The following is a 15325-nucleotide window of genomic DNA, read 5'->3' on the forward strand; positions in this document are numbered from 1 at the left end:
GAATGTCATATAGTTGGAATCATATAGTATGCAGCCTTTTCAGATTGGCTTCTTTCACTTGGTAATATGCATTTAAATTTTCTCCATGTCTTTCTATGGCTTGATAGACCATGTCTTTTTAGTGTTGAATAACATTCCATTGTCTGGATGTACATTTTATTTATCCATTCACCTTACCAAAGGACATCTTGGTTGCTTACAAGTTTGGCAATTATGAATAAAGTTGCTATAAACATCTGTGTGCAGGTCTTTGTGTGGACATAAGTTTTTAACTACCTTGGGCAAACACCAAGGAGCATGAACACTCACTCATATTGTAAGAGCATGTTTAGTTTTGAAAGAAACCGTCTTACTGTTTTCCGAAGTAGCTGTACCATTTTGCATTCCCACTAGCAATGAATGAGAGTTCCTGTTATTCCACACCCTCACCAGCATTTGCTGTGGTCAGTGTTCCAGATTTTGACCATTCCAATAGGTGTAGAGTGGTCTTTCGCTATTTTAATTTGCAGTTACCTGATGACAGATGATGTGGAGCATCTTTTCATGTGCTTATATGCCACCTACATATCCTCTTTGGTGAGGTGTCCATTAAGGTCTTTGCCCAATTTTTTAATTGGGTTGTTTGTTTTCTTATTGTTGAGTTTTACAAGTTCTTTGTATATTTTGGATAACAGTCCTTTATCAATATGTCTTTTGCAAATATTTTCCCCCACTCTATGGCTTGTCTTCTCATTCTCTTGACATTACCTTTTGCCGAATAGAAGTTTTTAATTTTAATGAAGTTGGCTTATCAATTATTTTATCCATGGATCATGCCTTTGGTGTTGCATCTAAAAAGTCACTGCCATACATAAAGTCATCTAAGGTTTTCTCCTAGGTTATCTTCCAGGAGTTTTATAGTTTGTGTTTTGCATTTAGTTCTTTTATATATTTTGAGTTAGTGTAAGGTTTGTGTCCACATTCAGTTTTTTGCACGTGGATGTCCAGTAGTTTTAGCACCATTTGTTGAAGAAACTATCTTTGCTCTATTGTATTGCCTTTGCTCCTTTGTCAAAGATCAGTTGACTACATTTATAGAGGTCTATTTCTGGGCTCTCTATTCTGTTTCATTGATCCATTTGTCTATCCCTTCAAGAATAATACACTGCCTTGATTACTGTACCTTTATAGTAAGTCTTGAAGTCGAGTAGTTTTAGTCCTCTGACTATTCTCCTTCAATATTGCGTGGACTATGCTGGGTCTTTTGCCTCTCCACATAAACTTTAGAATCAGTTTGCTGTTATCCACAAAATATTATGCTGGGATTTTGACCAAGATTGCATTGGATCTAAAGATCAAGTTGGGAGAAACTGACATCTTGACCATATTTAGCCTTCCTATCCATGAAAATGGACTATCGCTCCATTCAACCTTACCTAAAAAAGATTTATGTCCTATTTTACCTGGCCTTTCTAGGTGTTTTTATAAATAAATTAAATACTTTATTTTAAAATAATTGTAAATCACATTGATCTGTAAGATAATGAAAAGAAATCCTATGACCCTGTTTCCCCAAATGATAACATCTTGCAAAACTGTGTTACAATAACACAACCGGGATATTTATATTAATACAGTCAGAACACAGAACACTTCTATTACCCCAAAGATCCCTCAAGTTGCCTCTTATAGTCATACCTTCTTTCCAACCACCCCCAACTCTTCTTTAATACCAGGCAATTACTGATCTGTTCTCCATTTCTATAATTTTTGCCATTTTAATAATATTATATAAATGGGATCATATGGTATGTAAACTTTGGAGAATGGCTTTTTGTACCTCAGCATAATTCTCGGAGATTCATCCAGGTCATTGCCTGTATCAGTGGTTCATTTCTTTTTACTGCTGTGTAGTAGTCCATGGTATAGATATACTATAGTTTGTTTAACCAGTCACCCACTAAAGAGCATCTGGGTTGTTTCCATTTTGTGGATATTATGAGTAAAGCTGCTAAAAACACTCAGGTTTTCATGGGAAAACAAGTCTTCATTTCTCTGGGATAAATGCCCAGGAGTAGAACTGCTGGGCTGTATGGTAGTTGCATGTTTATTTTTTTAAGAAACTGCCTGTGGCTGTACTATTTTACATTCTCACCACCAGTGTATGAGTGACCCAGTTTCTCTGCATTCTTGCCAGCATTTCATGTTGTCACTTAAAAAAAAAAAAAAGGTATTCTGATAGGTATGTAATAAATAATGTCTGATTGTGGCTTTAATTTGCATTTCCCTAATAGCTAGTGATAATAAGCACATTTTCATGTACTTATTTGACATCTGTGTATCCTCTTTGGTGAAATATCTGTTCAGGTCTTTTGCTCATTTTCTAATTGGATTGGGTTTTTTTTAATTGTTAATTTTTAAAGTCCTTAATATAGATCCTAGTCCTTTATCAGATATGTGGTTTGCAAATATTTTCTCCCATTGATCTAGGTGCCATTACCACCAATACCACAGTTGTGATTACTGTAGCTGTATAAGTCTTGATAACAGGTAGACTGATTCCTTCTACTCTATTTTTTTTCATAATTGTTTTAGGTATTCTGTGGCTTTGCCTTTCCATATAAATTTTAGAATAATCTTGTTTAATCTACATAAAAAAACCTTCCTAGAATTTTGAGTGAAATAAACCTATAAATCAATTTGAGCCCAGCTTTCTTCCCACTTGGTTCCTAGAATATTGGAATCAGAGGATCTTTGTCTGAGAAATCAGAGCAGCCCAAAATAAAATACCTAAAAACATCATCAGGCAATGAGATAGACCAGCCACATCTCCCTAAAATTAAGCTGGCAACTCTTTTCCTTAAACATGAACAACAACACCAACAAAACAAAACAAAACAAAATAAGGATCACCAGAAATCTTAGAAAGGTCTCTAACGTGAAATATAGTGACAAAAACAAAACAGAAAACAGTAATTTGGAAAGAACTGAGATTATGCAGGGAGAAGAAAACTCCCCCCAACCCTGCCCCACAAAAGTCTTTGTATATGCTCAGAGATAAAAGAGAAGATACTGCATCTGAGAATCAGGGACAGACTGCTTTTGTTAAAAAAAAAAATTCAAGGATCAAAAAATATATAAGAAGAAAATAGAGAAAGAGGAAAAAAGAGAGAGATAAAATACTTACAGAATTGGAAAATAAGTTTAGGCAAATCTCCCAGAAAGTAGGGCAAATGGGCAAAGAGAGGAAAACAGTAAGTCTAATATCTGAATAATATATACATAAACATCTTTTTTAAAATAATCAACAAAAATTAAAATTAAACAAAAATATCTTCATCAAAAGTCTATATTCTCCAACACAGCTTTCAATATACTTCACAAAATTACGCATCCTTACCTATCCCACAGACCCATACTGTAGTCAAGCAGGCTTTTTTAATCAGTCTTGGGATTTATTAATTCATTCATCTATTTATTTATGGAATAAAATATACTAAATTTCCTCTACACATCAGTAGTAATGTTGGACACAGAATAAAGAGAAGAAAGACACCATTTATGCCACCTTAAATGTTTTTTCAATTGTGGAAATAGAAAAATAAAAAAACAACACAATGAAATAAACACTCTGATAAAAGTATGTTCACAAGATCCTACAGAAACACAGAAGAACTGCACCTAACCTACTAAATGGTAAAAACTGCCAACAAATGCTTTAAGGAAGAAATGGAGAGTCAAAGGACTTTCCAAGGTCAACTATGTGTTGTTGACCAAAAGGAGAAAAAGGATGCTTTAGGCAGAAACAAGAGCATTGGCAAAAGGTGTGAAGTGATAGGTGAGCACACATTCACTTATTTACTCATTCAATTAACAATGTGTGGGTCCTAATCATATGTTAGATGTTAGACCTTAGAGTGGTGAAGTAAATGTCCCTTCCCTAAAAGGAGTATAAAAATAAGAAGCACAAAAGAGGAACATCAAATTTAGACCAAGATGTCAAGACAGGTTTCCTAAATGAGGATGACCTTAAAGAATAAGTAAGAATTAACCAGATATCACACTAAAAAAAGACACAAAAGTATATGTGATAAGATGCAGATGATTAAGACAATAGGTGCACAAAGAAGGGCCAGGTTTAAAATGAAGGAAAGAAGGTAAGGTAACAAATACACCATAGCAGCATTTTGAAACATCATTAGAAAATAAATCAGAGAAAAATTCAAGTGGCAAGGATCTTGAAAAGCACTCTTAAACACACAGGAAAATAAACAACAGATGAAAGTGGCTAAAGTAAAAGTAGAAGACAAACAGAAATAACAAGTGTTCATGGAGAAGAGGACAGAATAAAGAGGCAAGAACCAACAGTAAATGATACAAGAGAAGAAAATTTTTCCTACAATAAAGAAAGATCTAAATCTGTACAACAAAAGTGGCCACCATGTGCCAAGGAAAAATAAATGAAAAGAGACTGATAGCTAGATGCAACACTGTAAAACTTCTGAGGGAAGAATACAGCCTTCTGTAGGCAGCCAGGGAGAACAAATAGGTTATCTACCAAAGAAGACAAAAAAATTAAGCCAGCTTGAGAGGTCAGTGAGCAACACTGTATACCAAACCTTATGGAAGAAGAACCTCTGAGTCTTGAGAGGGAAAATTTGTGTCTCGGGAATTTTATACCCAAATAAGCCGTTCACTGTTTATGTGTGAAGTCAAGAGAAAGACATTTTCTGATATATTATATAAGAACTCATAAAGTATAAGACCCACAACTTTTTCCTGAAATTAAGAAGGCTATAAAGTCTTGCTGCTTGAAGTGTGGTCCATGGACAAGCAGCATTGACATTACCTGGGGGTTCGTTAGAAATGAAAGATCTTGGATCCCACTCCAGACCTACTGAATCAAAGTTTATATTTCAACAAGATCCCTAGGTGATTCATATGTGCATTAAAATTCCAGAAGCACAGCTCAAAACATATCCCTGCCAACAAAGTGATGATTCGGAATTAAGAACTGAAAATACTGACAATGAACACTGAAATAATGTATGCACACAAACACAATTAAGTTTCAACAATAGTTTGAAATATGATTATGAAAGAAAAGATATAAAGGGAATAAATGGTGCCAAGAAACTGAGTATAAGATCCCAGATTATAATAACAAAGCCCCAAAGAGTAGGAATGAAGAATAAAAGCATAAAATATGCATCAGCTTACAAATATAAATCAAAAGAAACTAGCATTTTATTACTGGCATTGACAGTTATAAAGCAATTATTAAAGTATGGCTTTCAAACATCTTAAATTTAATCATCAGTAATATAAAAACAGGATATATATGTACACATATATATGTACATATATATATACACATATATATGTACATATATATATATATATTTCCAAATTACCAGAGGTAAAATTTCAGCAAAAAAAAAAAAGCATAAAAGAAAAGAGAGAATGAAAGATTGTAAATAGTGATGGTAAGCCAAGAACATATATTGAACTCTTTCCGCCTTATAAATGCCTAGTGAAATGACCAACAAAGTATATTAATATATTAATAGGTCAACAACTCTCCATCATAGCTGGAAATTCATACAGGCTATACACAAGCCAGAAACTTCAACATGCTTGCGAACAAGACTAAATTAAAGGATGGTATACAAATATACTATTCACTATACACAAAAGAGAAGGCTGCCTTTGAAGTAAGTGGAACAGATCCACAGGAGAACCCACCAATACTCACTAAATCAAATGGACAGATGATGTAGCCAGAACTTCTGGCAATCAATGCCGTGGGAGTGGCTAGTATAAGACAAAAATGTAGATGCATGTAAGATCCAACTGGATAGGGGGCCCTGTGAAACACTCAGTGCCTGTACGGGCTGGGGTACTCTGGAAGGGTTAAGGGAAGTGTAGGTACTGCAGAGACTATCTCCAAATAAAGGAAAGCCACAAAAATTCATTAGCAGAAAGGCAATGTTCCTTCCCACAAATGCCTTCCACTGCAGCTTCTATTCATTCTCCATATTGATACAAAGCTGCAATAGATTTAAAGCAATGATTCTTACCCAAACAGAAGAAAGGCATTTTTCCCATGGAGAGTGAGAACTGAATTAACAAAGGACTTGATAAAACCCTAATTCTAATCTAGATCCCTGATATTTGGAGATAAACACACACACACACACACACACACACACACATATACACATACATACACGTAAGTTATACATATAAACATATTAGTAGATTTTTTTTAAATTGCTCTTATTTTTTTAATAATTATCCTATAGGATCATTTTCCTTCTACCTGGATAATTCCCTTTAGCAATTCTTTTAGCACAAGCCAGATAGTAAAGAATTATCTCAGTTTTTGTTTGTCTCAAAACATCTTTATTTCACCTTCACACTCGAAGGATATTTTTGCTAGATAGAGGAGTCCATTGTAATAGTTATTTTCTTTCAAGATGTTACGTAATTTCATTATCTTCTAATGTGAAGTTAGCAGTCAACATTATCTTTTCTCCTTTGATGGTAATGTGTCTTTTCTCTCTGGCTTCTTTTAAGATTTTACCGTAATGTGTTTATGCATATTTATTCTCTTTAGGGTGTGCAGAGTTTCTTGAATTTGTGGCTTGAAATCTTTATAGCAATAACTTTTGGAAATTTGGGGAACTTCTTGGTTACTATCGCTTCAAATAGTACTTCTACCCTACTCTCTATCTCTCTTTTCCTTTTAGGACTCCAATTATACATGGTTTAGACCTTTTCATCTTGTTCCATATATCCCTTATTCTACGTTCTGTGTAGCCTGGATATTTCTACAAACCTATACTCTCTTCTACTTTTCTAATCTGCTATTATGGCCATCTATTTAGTTCATAATTTTAGTTATCACTTGCTTCTCTTCGCAAATTCCCATATGATTCAATTTTATGGATTACAGTGTTCTGGTGAAATCCTGTATTCTGTTATCTATTCTCGTAAATATTTATTACAGGGTTTTTGTTTTGTTTTGTTAACACACAGGTCCAATAACTCTAGTACCTGTTTCTATCATCTGTTTTTCCTCTGGCTCTTGTATCATGGTAAGATTGGCAATGTTTTATTGAATCATTGGCATGATCTATAAAAACTTGTATAATCTCTGGTTGGTGTCATCTTCCTCCAGGGTGTCTTTTTTAAAGCTTCTTGGAGGCAGTTGGAATAACAACAAATTTTATTACTCAAATTAGTGTTGAGCTAATTCAAGACTAGGTTTCAGTCTTTGTAGTAGCTAGTCTATTTAGGGTTGGTTTTCCCTTTCTCCTAGGGTATAGTCCTTCATGGATACAAACTGATCATCTGAGATGTTTACCAGGGCTTTGAACTCAAATTTTTATGTCCCAGGACTATGAAACTGCCAGTAAATCTGCTTAATTTCTCAGCCTCTTAGCAGCTGCTTTCTGCTTGGCTCTTCTGCCTCTTACTGCTTAAAAATTGGTGAATACTAGGATGAAAAATGTGGCTCAGATAAAGTCATTTTTCTGCATATCGCTTACTTGCAGGGATCTTGCAGTCTCAAGTTCTAAGTCCATGATTATGTTTTACTCCTCAATTTCTGGTTCCCAATTACCCATCATTAAGTTGTTAATATCTGTAATAGTTTTTATTACATCCAAAGTATGGACCAAGTGGAGTGAGACAAATAAGGGCAAAAAAGTAAATTTTTATAAAGCTACATGAATTCAATTTAAAGGCAGGTCTTTCAATCTAAGATTATGTCCTACTTTTTAATGTTAAAATGAAATGATTCTGATTGTAATTCTTTCCTGAAAAGTCTGTGATGGTAGACCATAGGTGAGTTTTTTGTTTGTTTTTATTTTTGTCTTTATTTGACCAAATAAAAAACTGACCACCTATATTAGTTCCAAATATGCTTTTTTTGAACAATTTACTAGTATTTGAAATCCAAAAGTCTGAGAATCAGATTCTTTACCTTCTTCTTCAACATTGGCCCATTCTGCTTTCTCCCGTCTATTGTCTTTTAGGCATAAAAGCTGCTTTTCATTTCCTGCTCCAGCACCTTTACATATGCTGGCCTCACTATCTGGATTTTATGTCCCATAACCCTCCACCCTTCATATAATTGACTTCCCCTCAGCAGTTGGGTCTCAGCATAGACCCTCAGCACAGAGGATTTCCCTGGATAGGTGCTATCTACCCCCTTGACACAAATTTTTTTTTTTTTTTTTTTTTTGCGGTACGCAGGCCTCTCACTGTTGTGGCCTCTGCCGTTGCGGAGCGCAGGCTCCGGATGCGCAGGCTCCAGGGCCATGGCTCACGGGCCCAGCCGCTCCACGGCATGTGGGATCTTCCCGGACCGGGGCACGAACCCGTGTCCCCTGCATCGGCAGGCGGACTCTCAACCACTGCGCCATCAGGGAAGCCCACAAATTTTAATTACACATAATTTGATTACATACTTGTTTATTGTTTGTCCCCCTAGATTATAAGAACCATTAGGACAGGCTCTGTGTTAGTTTAACTCACAGTTGTTAAACTCCTTACCCACACCAAGGCACAGAAAGCATCTTGGAGCTGGAGACTTAGATAGTATAAGGATTTCTGAAGATTTCTTTGAGAAATCTATGCTATGATCCTACCCCTCACCCTGCTCCAACAGAAACAGAAGGGATGAGGGCTTCAATCGGCTAACCCCCAATTGAGAGGAAGAAATTTTAGGGACACCAGCTGACACGTGCCTCTTGCAGTTGGTTGGTGTCTAATCCACACCTGAGAAGTTTAAGGGCTGACAGCACAGCTGCAGTGGCCTGTGTAAGCAGAGCAGGTGTTGCTGCATTGGCTCCTAGAACTGGGGAGTTTGTTTAGCAAAGTTCACAGGAGGGTTTCCAGTGAACCAGATGTGGGCCGCATGCAAGAGAGCCAGCATCGGGTTGTCTTAGGAACGAACATACCAAGACAGCCGCTGAGGGGGTGAGTAGACATAAACAGGAAGAAGCTGGGAGTATGTCTAGGTGTCCAAGATTAGGAAAGAGCAATGTCACTGAGTCAGAGGACTGCGAATACCACATCTCAAGCGAATTGCAGGCAAGGATCCCAAGGGACTGGGGGGAAGGAGGAGACACTGTCTCAGAAAAATCCATCAAAGTGCTCACAATAGATGAAGCTGGCTTTAAACACCTACTAAACCAGAGAACATCAATACCTGGTCACTAAAGTCAAGGCAGAACTCCCCTCCTCCTTCTCTCCTCTTGCCCAAATCTCCTTTTCTGAGTAAGTACAGAGAAGGTAGAAGAGACTGAGCAGTAGCCCTTCCTACCCCAAAGGCTTTCCCGTAGCAGCTGACCCCGTTTAGGAAACAGAAGACACAAATGCACACACACACTGAGATAGATCACTTGGCAAAGTCATATTCTAGGCAAAATCAAAGTAATTTTTTAAATTAATAAAATAACAGACATGGAAGCATTTTGGTTGTATGACAACAAGATGAAAGTGGCCATTTATGGTCCTTAATATTGATATAGTCCTCTAAATCTTTTTAACAGATACAAGTACATACCACCTTTTTTAAAATTTTGCCTTTATCTCTTTTGCCAGTGGATAAGTAGAATTTATGGAATTTTTGTTGTTTAAGTGATGCTTTATGCTGAATAAGGACCATTTATACCGGTGATTCAAATAGAACCTTGACTGAGCTCAAAATTTTGAGCTTAAGTAGTCTCATCCCTTCTATTACTCCTAATACTTACCTTGCCACTTATCACAGGATATGGATTTTTATATTTTGAGGGCAGGGCATGAGGGATGAATGTCAAGGAATCATAAAATGCTCTAATATGAGGGGTTTGGCTTTTATATTTAGTTGGTGACTGGGGAGGTACATACCATAAAGAAAAGACAAACACAAATAAACCCTACTCTTTTCCCACCTGAACCCTACCATTCATTGCAAATTATTCAGATCTCTCAGATTTGGATTGAGAGGCCAAAATCTCACCTTCCCATGCCAGTATCCATGCTGGAAACCTCTCCCTCAAATGACTGACCAGCAGTGGGTAAGAACTTGCTCCCTACCTAAGAAGACCCTCCCTGACCCTTGCCCACAGGAGCACAGGCCCCCTGTTACAAACCTCACCAGGATAAATATATCCCGGTACAACACAACATCCATATGGTATGACACACTTAGAGGGCCTTTATTTCCTCACCAAGGTAACACAGAAGAAGCAGCTATACCACTTTGTCATTGAGAGACTAATCCCCGGACTCAGTTCTGCAACCATTTACTTAGGGTTCCAAGCTCTGAGTCAGAACTTGCCCTAAGATAATGACACCAACACTAACTCCAGAAGCCTTCCCATGCTTTCCTGGAGTGGACTCAGTGTCCTCCTTCTCAAAGGCCATGTCTACAGTCTCACATCTGCCCTGTTCTGTGCTGTCTCAAGGAAATGAGAATGTACGTGGTTACTCTTTAATATGCCATAAAACAGCGACCCTGATGGAATCCAGAGCATTTCTGCTCTATACCTTACACATTCAGGGAACATCCATTCCCTCTTCCACCGGATAACATCCCCAAACTGAAGTTGGTTGCCATGATCTTGGAGTCTTCTTTTATCCAGAACCAGCATATCTGGTTCCATCCACTTGGGGTTCTGTCTTACCTGAGAGCTCAGGTAAAAATCCTTGGCTAGGATTGACACTACCCCGTGAAGAATTAACCTCAAATTGTCTCAAGAGCAATGATAACTGTGGGTTTCTTACAATGTATGTTTATTTTTTAAGAAGCTGATCTTACATTTTAACAAATGTTGCTTAACATCAACATTTCTAAGATGGGAGCCCAGACCTTGCATTACCTTCTTAATCAATGGGTTGCTCAGAGAAAGTGAACCCAAAGTGATTAAAATGGCAACAGGGTGGAACACAGAAGACTTGACCTCTTACCCCAAGTCTCAACAACTTTGGGCCAGTGACTTATCATGCCGGCCTCCCCTCCCTTAAAGCCCAAAGTGTGTAGTGCCCCAGCTGCTGCAAGCTGGGAGTCTCACGTGGAGAGGTATGGCCACACTCATGAAAATGCGGCCATTACTATTTAAATATGGTAACTTGAGGTAACTTAAATATGGTAACTTGGGAACTTACACTACCATCATGGTACCTTCCAAAGCCAAGCAGCCCAGTTGTCTTCCCAACCTCACCCACGCAAAGGCGCTGACACCCCACAGAGAAGAACAGGAAAAGCCACCACTTACCTGCCAGTCAAACATCTCCGCAGAGAATAGGACGCTCCTCCCCCACAGGTCCGGGAGCAGTCACTCCACTCACCCCAGGCATCCCAGTTGCTACCTTTATCTTCATCCGAACGAGTGTTTCTTGAAGTCTGTAAAGTGAAAAAACGCAATAAATTATAGACAAAATGCTGGCAATATCCCAAAAGCTTTCCCAGTTTTTCCAGAGTCTTACTCTAAGCCGTTCACAAAGACTAAAGTTGCCTAAAAATGCATTGTTTTGGAATGGCTACATTAAAACACACACACACACACACACACACACACACACACACACACACACACGATAGTTTTATATGGAAATTCATGACACGTGAGTACCTTTCCACCTTACAAAGGTTTTATCCAGATGGCTTCCACGCTCAGTTTTAAATTTGAAATTTTATCATTCCAAAATTTAAATAAATTGGCTAAATATAAATAATGTTTATTATTATTATTTCATTTTTATAACTTACATAGCAGGGTCCCAGCTTGTACCTAAGAAATTCTCTCTATTGCCTGTCATATAGACTGGTGCTTACTCCAAAGAAACCTTTTTGCATGAGGATTTGTGGAACCTCCTGAGAGAGGCTTCACTCCAAGAAAACAAAGTAGATAAAGCTTCAGGGTCCAAGAAAATAGAGAAAGTTCAATTATGAATGCTGTTTGGATTAATTTGTCTTCTGGACTTGCCATCATTGACTTATACCAAGATACTCTAAAGAAAAGAGAACAGGGGGAGTTAAAAATTTTTTAATATATAGATAGATATAGATATGAAAAGAAATTATGTACAAAACATTACGAAGAGACCTAAAGTAGACTCAAATAAATGGAGAAACACATAGTCCTAAATAGCTGGACTCAATACTGTAAACTGTTAATTCTCTCCAAATTAATCTATAAATTTATGATAACTCCAATCAAAATCCCAAAGGGGATTTTTTTAGACCCTAACAAAATGATTCTAAAGTTCATCTGGTGGAGTAAATGTCTACAAGAGCCAAGAAAAAACTGTACAAGAAGGGAAATTAGAAGGAAATTGCCTCAATTCAAACAGTATAGAATTGGCATAGCAATAAGCATTCAGATCTATTAAGGTAAGAAAGAGAAGAGTCCAGAAACAGTCCCAAGTATAAGGACATAACATAGAACCGCAAGTCGATGTGATGAATGGTTTAAAAGAAAATAAAAGATAACTTCTTCACAAAAGACACCAAAATGAATTCAGATATATTCCAGAAATTAATATTTTAAATGCTAAACCCATAAAATACTAAAAAAGCTATAGATTAAAAGTCATACAGGTTTGATGTAGCAAAGAGTGTCCTAGATGTGTCAACAAAGGTAGAAACCCCAAAGCAAAAGACTGATAGATTGAATTACATTAAAATAAAAACACACATAGCATTTTCTCTCTCTTCACCTATAGATAAAGGAATAAGTATATGAACATCCACATGAAAATGCCATAGTAAAAGTACAAGTATGTGGGCCGGAAGAAAACCCACCAAATTGCCTCTAAGGATGGAGGGAGCAGGACTCGGCGTGCATGCTTTTGGGGAAGGACACAAGAGGAATGCCAACGGAACGTTTTATTCCCTTCCCAGCCCTCCCCCAAAAGATGTGAAGCAAATATGACAAAACATTCAACTCGATGAAGCCAGGTGGTGCTATAATAGATGTTAGTTTTATCTGAACATTTATGGATTTTGAAATTGCTTTTAAAACATACTTTGAGGGGTCTTCCCTGGTGGCGCAGTGGTTATGAATCCGCCTGCCAATGCAGGAGACAAGGGTTCGAGCCCTGGTCCGGGAAGATCCCACATGCCGCGGAGCAACTAAGCCTGTGCGCCACAACTACTGAGGCTGCGCTCTAGAGCCTGAGAGCCACAACTACTGAGCCCGCATGCCACAATTACTGAAGCCCAGGTACCTAGAGCCCGTGCTCCACAACAAATAGAAGCTACCGCAATGAGAAGCCTGTGCACCGCAACAAAGAGTAGCCCACTCACTGCAACTAGAGAAAGCCTGCGCACAGCAACAAAGAACCAACGCAGCCAAAAAAAAAAAAAAAACTTTGAGGGTAAAAGGCAATCATTAGAGAAGAAGGTAAGCCTATATCATCTTTAATACAGGTAAATGTGTACATGCCTAGGAAAATGAGTAAGAGGTTAATTAAAATGTTAGCAGTGGCTACTTCCAGGTGCTAGGAAATTTAAAATTCTTTTGTTCTTTTGTCTCTGAATTTTAAGTTTTTTTTTAAGCCAACACTTTAATATTTTAATTGAAAACAAGCAAGGAAACAAAAAAAACCACATCCTGTTGACATACAGAAAAGCTCAAGTCAGACAGGACTTAATAGGTGAGTTCTAAGTTGGAAACCAGGAGAGTTTATGAAGGAAACCCTGACATACACTAATAAACCGAAGCATGGGACTCAACTAGATATTGCACAGACTTCCTTAAGCCCTTAGGCCAAGTTACCTCATCCAACCAAAAAAAAAAAAAAATTAAATTAAGAAAGGGATGTGTAGAAAGGACCTTCAAATGTGAAATGAATAAATAATGACTGGAAGCAAGGAGGAGATTTTCCAATAATTTTCACCCACACCTCACCGGTCAGTGGGTTTCCTGGCTTCTTACCAAGCTACCTATTTATAGCACAGTAAGCAGCCCTACTAGAGGCAATATTTCAGCAACAGTCAAGTGAAAGGAAAGAATAAATACCTGGCAACTGATCAAGTCTGTCATCGGGAATAAGGGCCTATTAAACCCATACTATTTACTGTTCTAATTAGACCACTGTTCAATTCGATTTTCTACACTAAACGTCACCAAACAGAACTGTGTCCTGTCTATAATTTAATATAAAGTTTTAATTCATAAAAAATACAATAAGCAGTTTAATACACTCATCTGGGCTTTTAGGTTAGTGAGTCCAAATCATTTAGGTAAACGTTTAAAATATACACAGCTGAAATTGATTTTTCATTTCGTCACTCGATATACTGATAGGTTGAATGTGAAAAGTTGAAAACCATCATCATATATATTTTAAAATGAAAGTTGAGAGTTCTTTGCAATATTGTTTTAATTTGTTTTTATTCCCACTATCCCATCTGTTCAGTTTATAGTTAGAGTCAGGTTTCTTTCCATAACTTCTCCACCTTTACTTACAAAAAAAAAAAATCATCTTGATTCTAAAATAACTAAAATGGGCAAGTTATAAATGCAGGCATTTAGTTTCTTTAGTTGAATCAGTAAGATATTTTTCCCCTAAGAAAACAGAGAAAAACTGACATCTCAAGAGGGATCCTTGAGTTTTTCTCCTCTCCTTGGCCATGAAGATGGTCAGATTTTGCTTTGAAACCCCACTGCTATTTCCTACCAGCCAGTCCTCCTGCCCTTTTCATTATTCTTCGTTTTCCAAAGAGTAGCAATAATATCCCCAGTTTCTACCCAGTTCTCATCTCTTCCCTTTGATGCCAGCAGCATGATGATAACACAAACGCTCAGAAAAAAAAAAAAATCTCACTGGAGCTGAGCAAAGAGTCCCCAGGGTCATTTCTGAACATTTGTATTTGTGTATTCTTCTTTATAGCGACACAGAACCTGCTTGCCTGGAACTTACATCCTCTAGAGCAGTGGACAGTGAGTCTCCACCCTCTTCTGCAGAAGAAACGTTTTCAAGTTTTCTCAAACGATCTGGTACCTTCAATTGTCCCGGCTCTCTCACGAATATCTCCTCTCTCTGCGCACTCTGCAGTCTGCTCATTTTTTACTTTAAAATGTAGCATCCAGGGCTTCCCTGGTGGCGCAGTGGTTGAGAGTCCGTCTGCCGATGCAGGGGACACAGGTTCGTGTCCCCGTCCGGGAAGATCCCACAAGCCGCGGAGCGGCTGGGCCCGTGAGCCATGGCCGCTGCGCCTGCGCGTCCGGAGCCTGTGCTCCGCAACCGGAGAGGCCCGCGTACCGAAAAAAAAAAAAAAAAGTAAATCTCGGGCTTCCCTGGTGGCGCAGTGGTTGAGAATCCGCCTGCCGATGCAGGGGAC

General features: G+C 37.8%; 1 protein-coding gene across 1 annotated transcript in view; it reads right to left on the reverse strand.

The window, feature by feature from the left end:
- ADAMTSL3 (ADAMTS like 3) overlaps nucleotides 1–15325 on the reverse strand; it is a 347006-nt gene that overhangs the window by 219278 nt on the left and 112403 nt on the right. Inside the window, 1 exon segment of the mRNA XM_007113354.4 lies at nucleotides 11253–11380. Coding sequence (XP_007113416.3) covers nucleotides 11253–11380 — 128 coding nt within the window.

Source organism: Physeter macrocephalus, chromosome 11 (assembly GCF_002837175.3).
Source record: "Physeter macrocephalus isolate SW-GA chromosome 11, ASM283717v5, whole genome shotgun sequence".
Lineage (NCBI taxonomy): Eukaryota > Metazoa > Chordata > Mammalia > Artiodactyla > Physeteridae > Physeter > Physeter macrocephalus.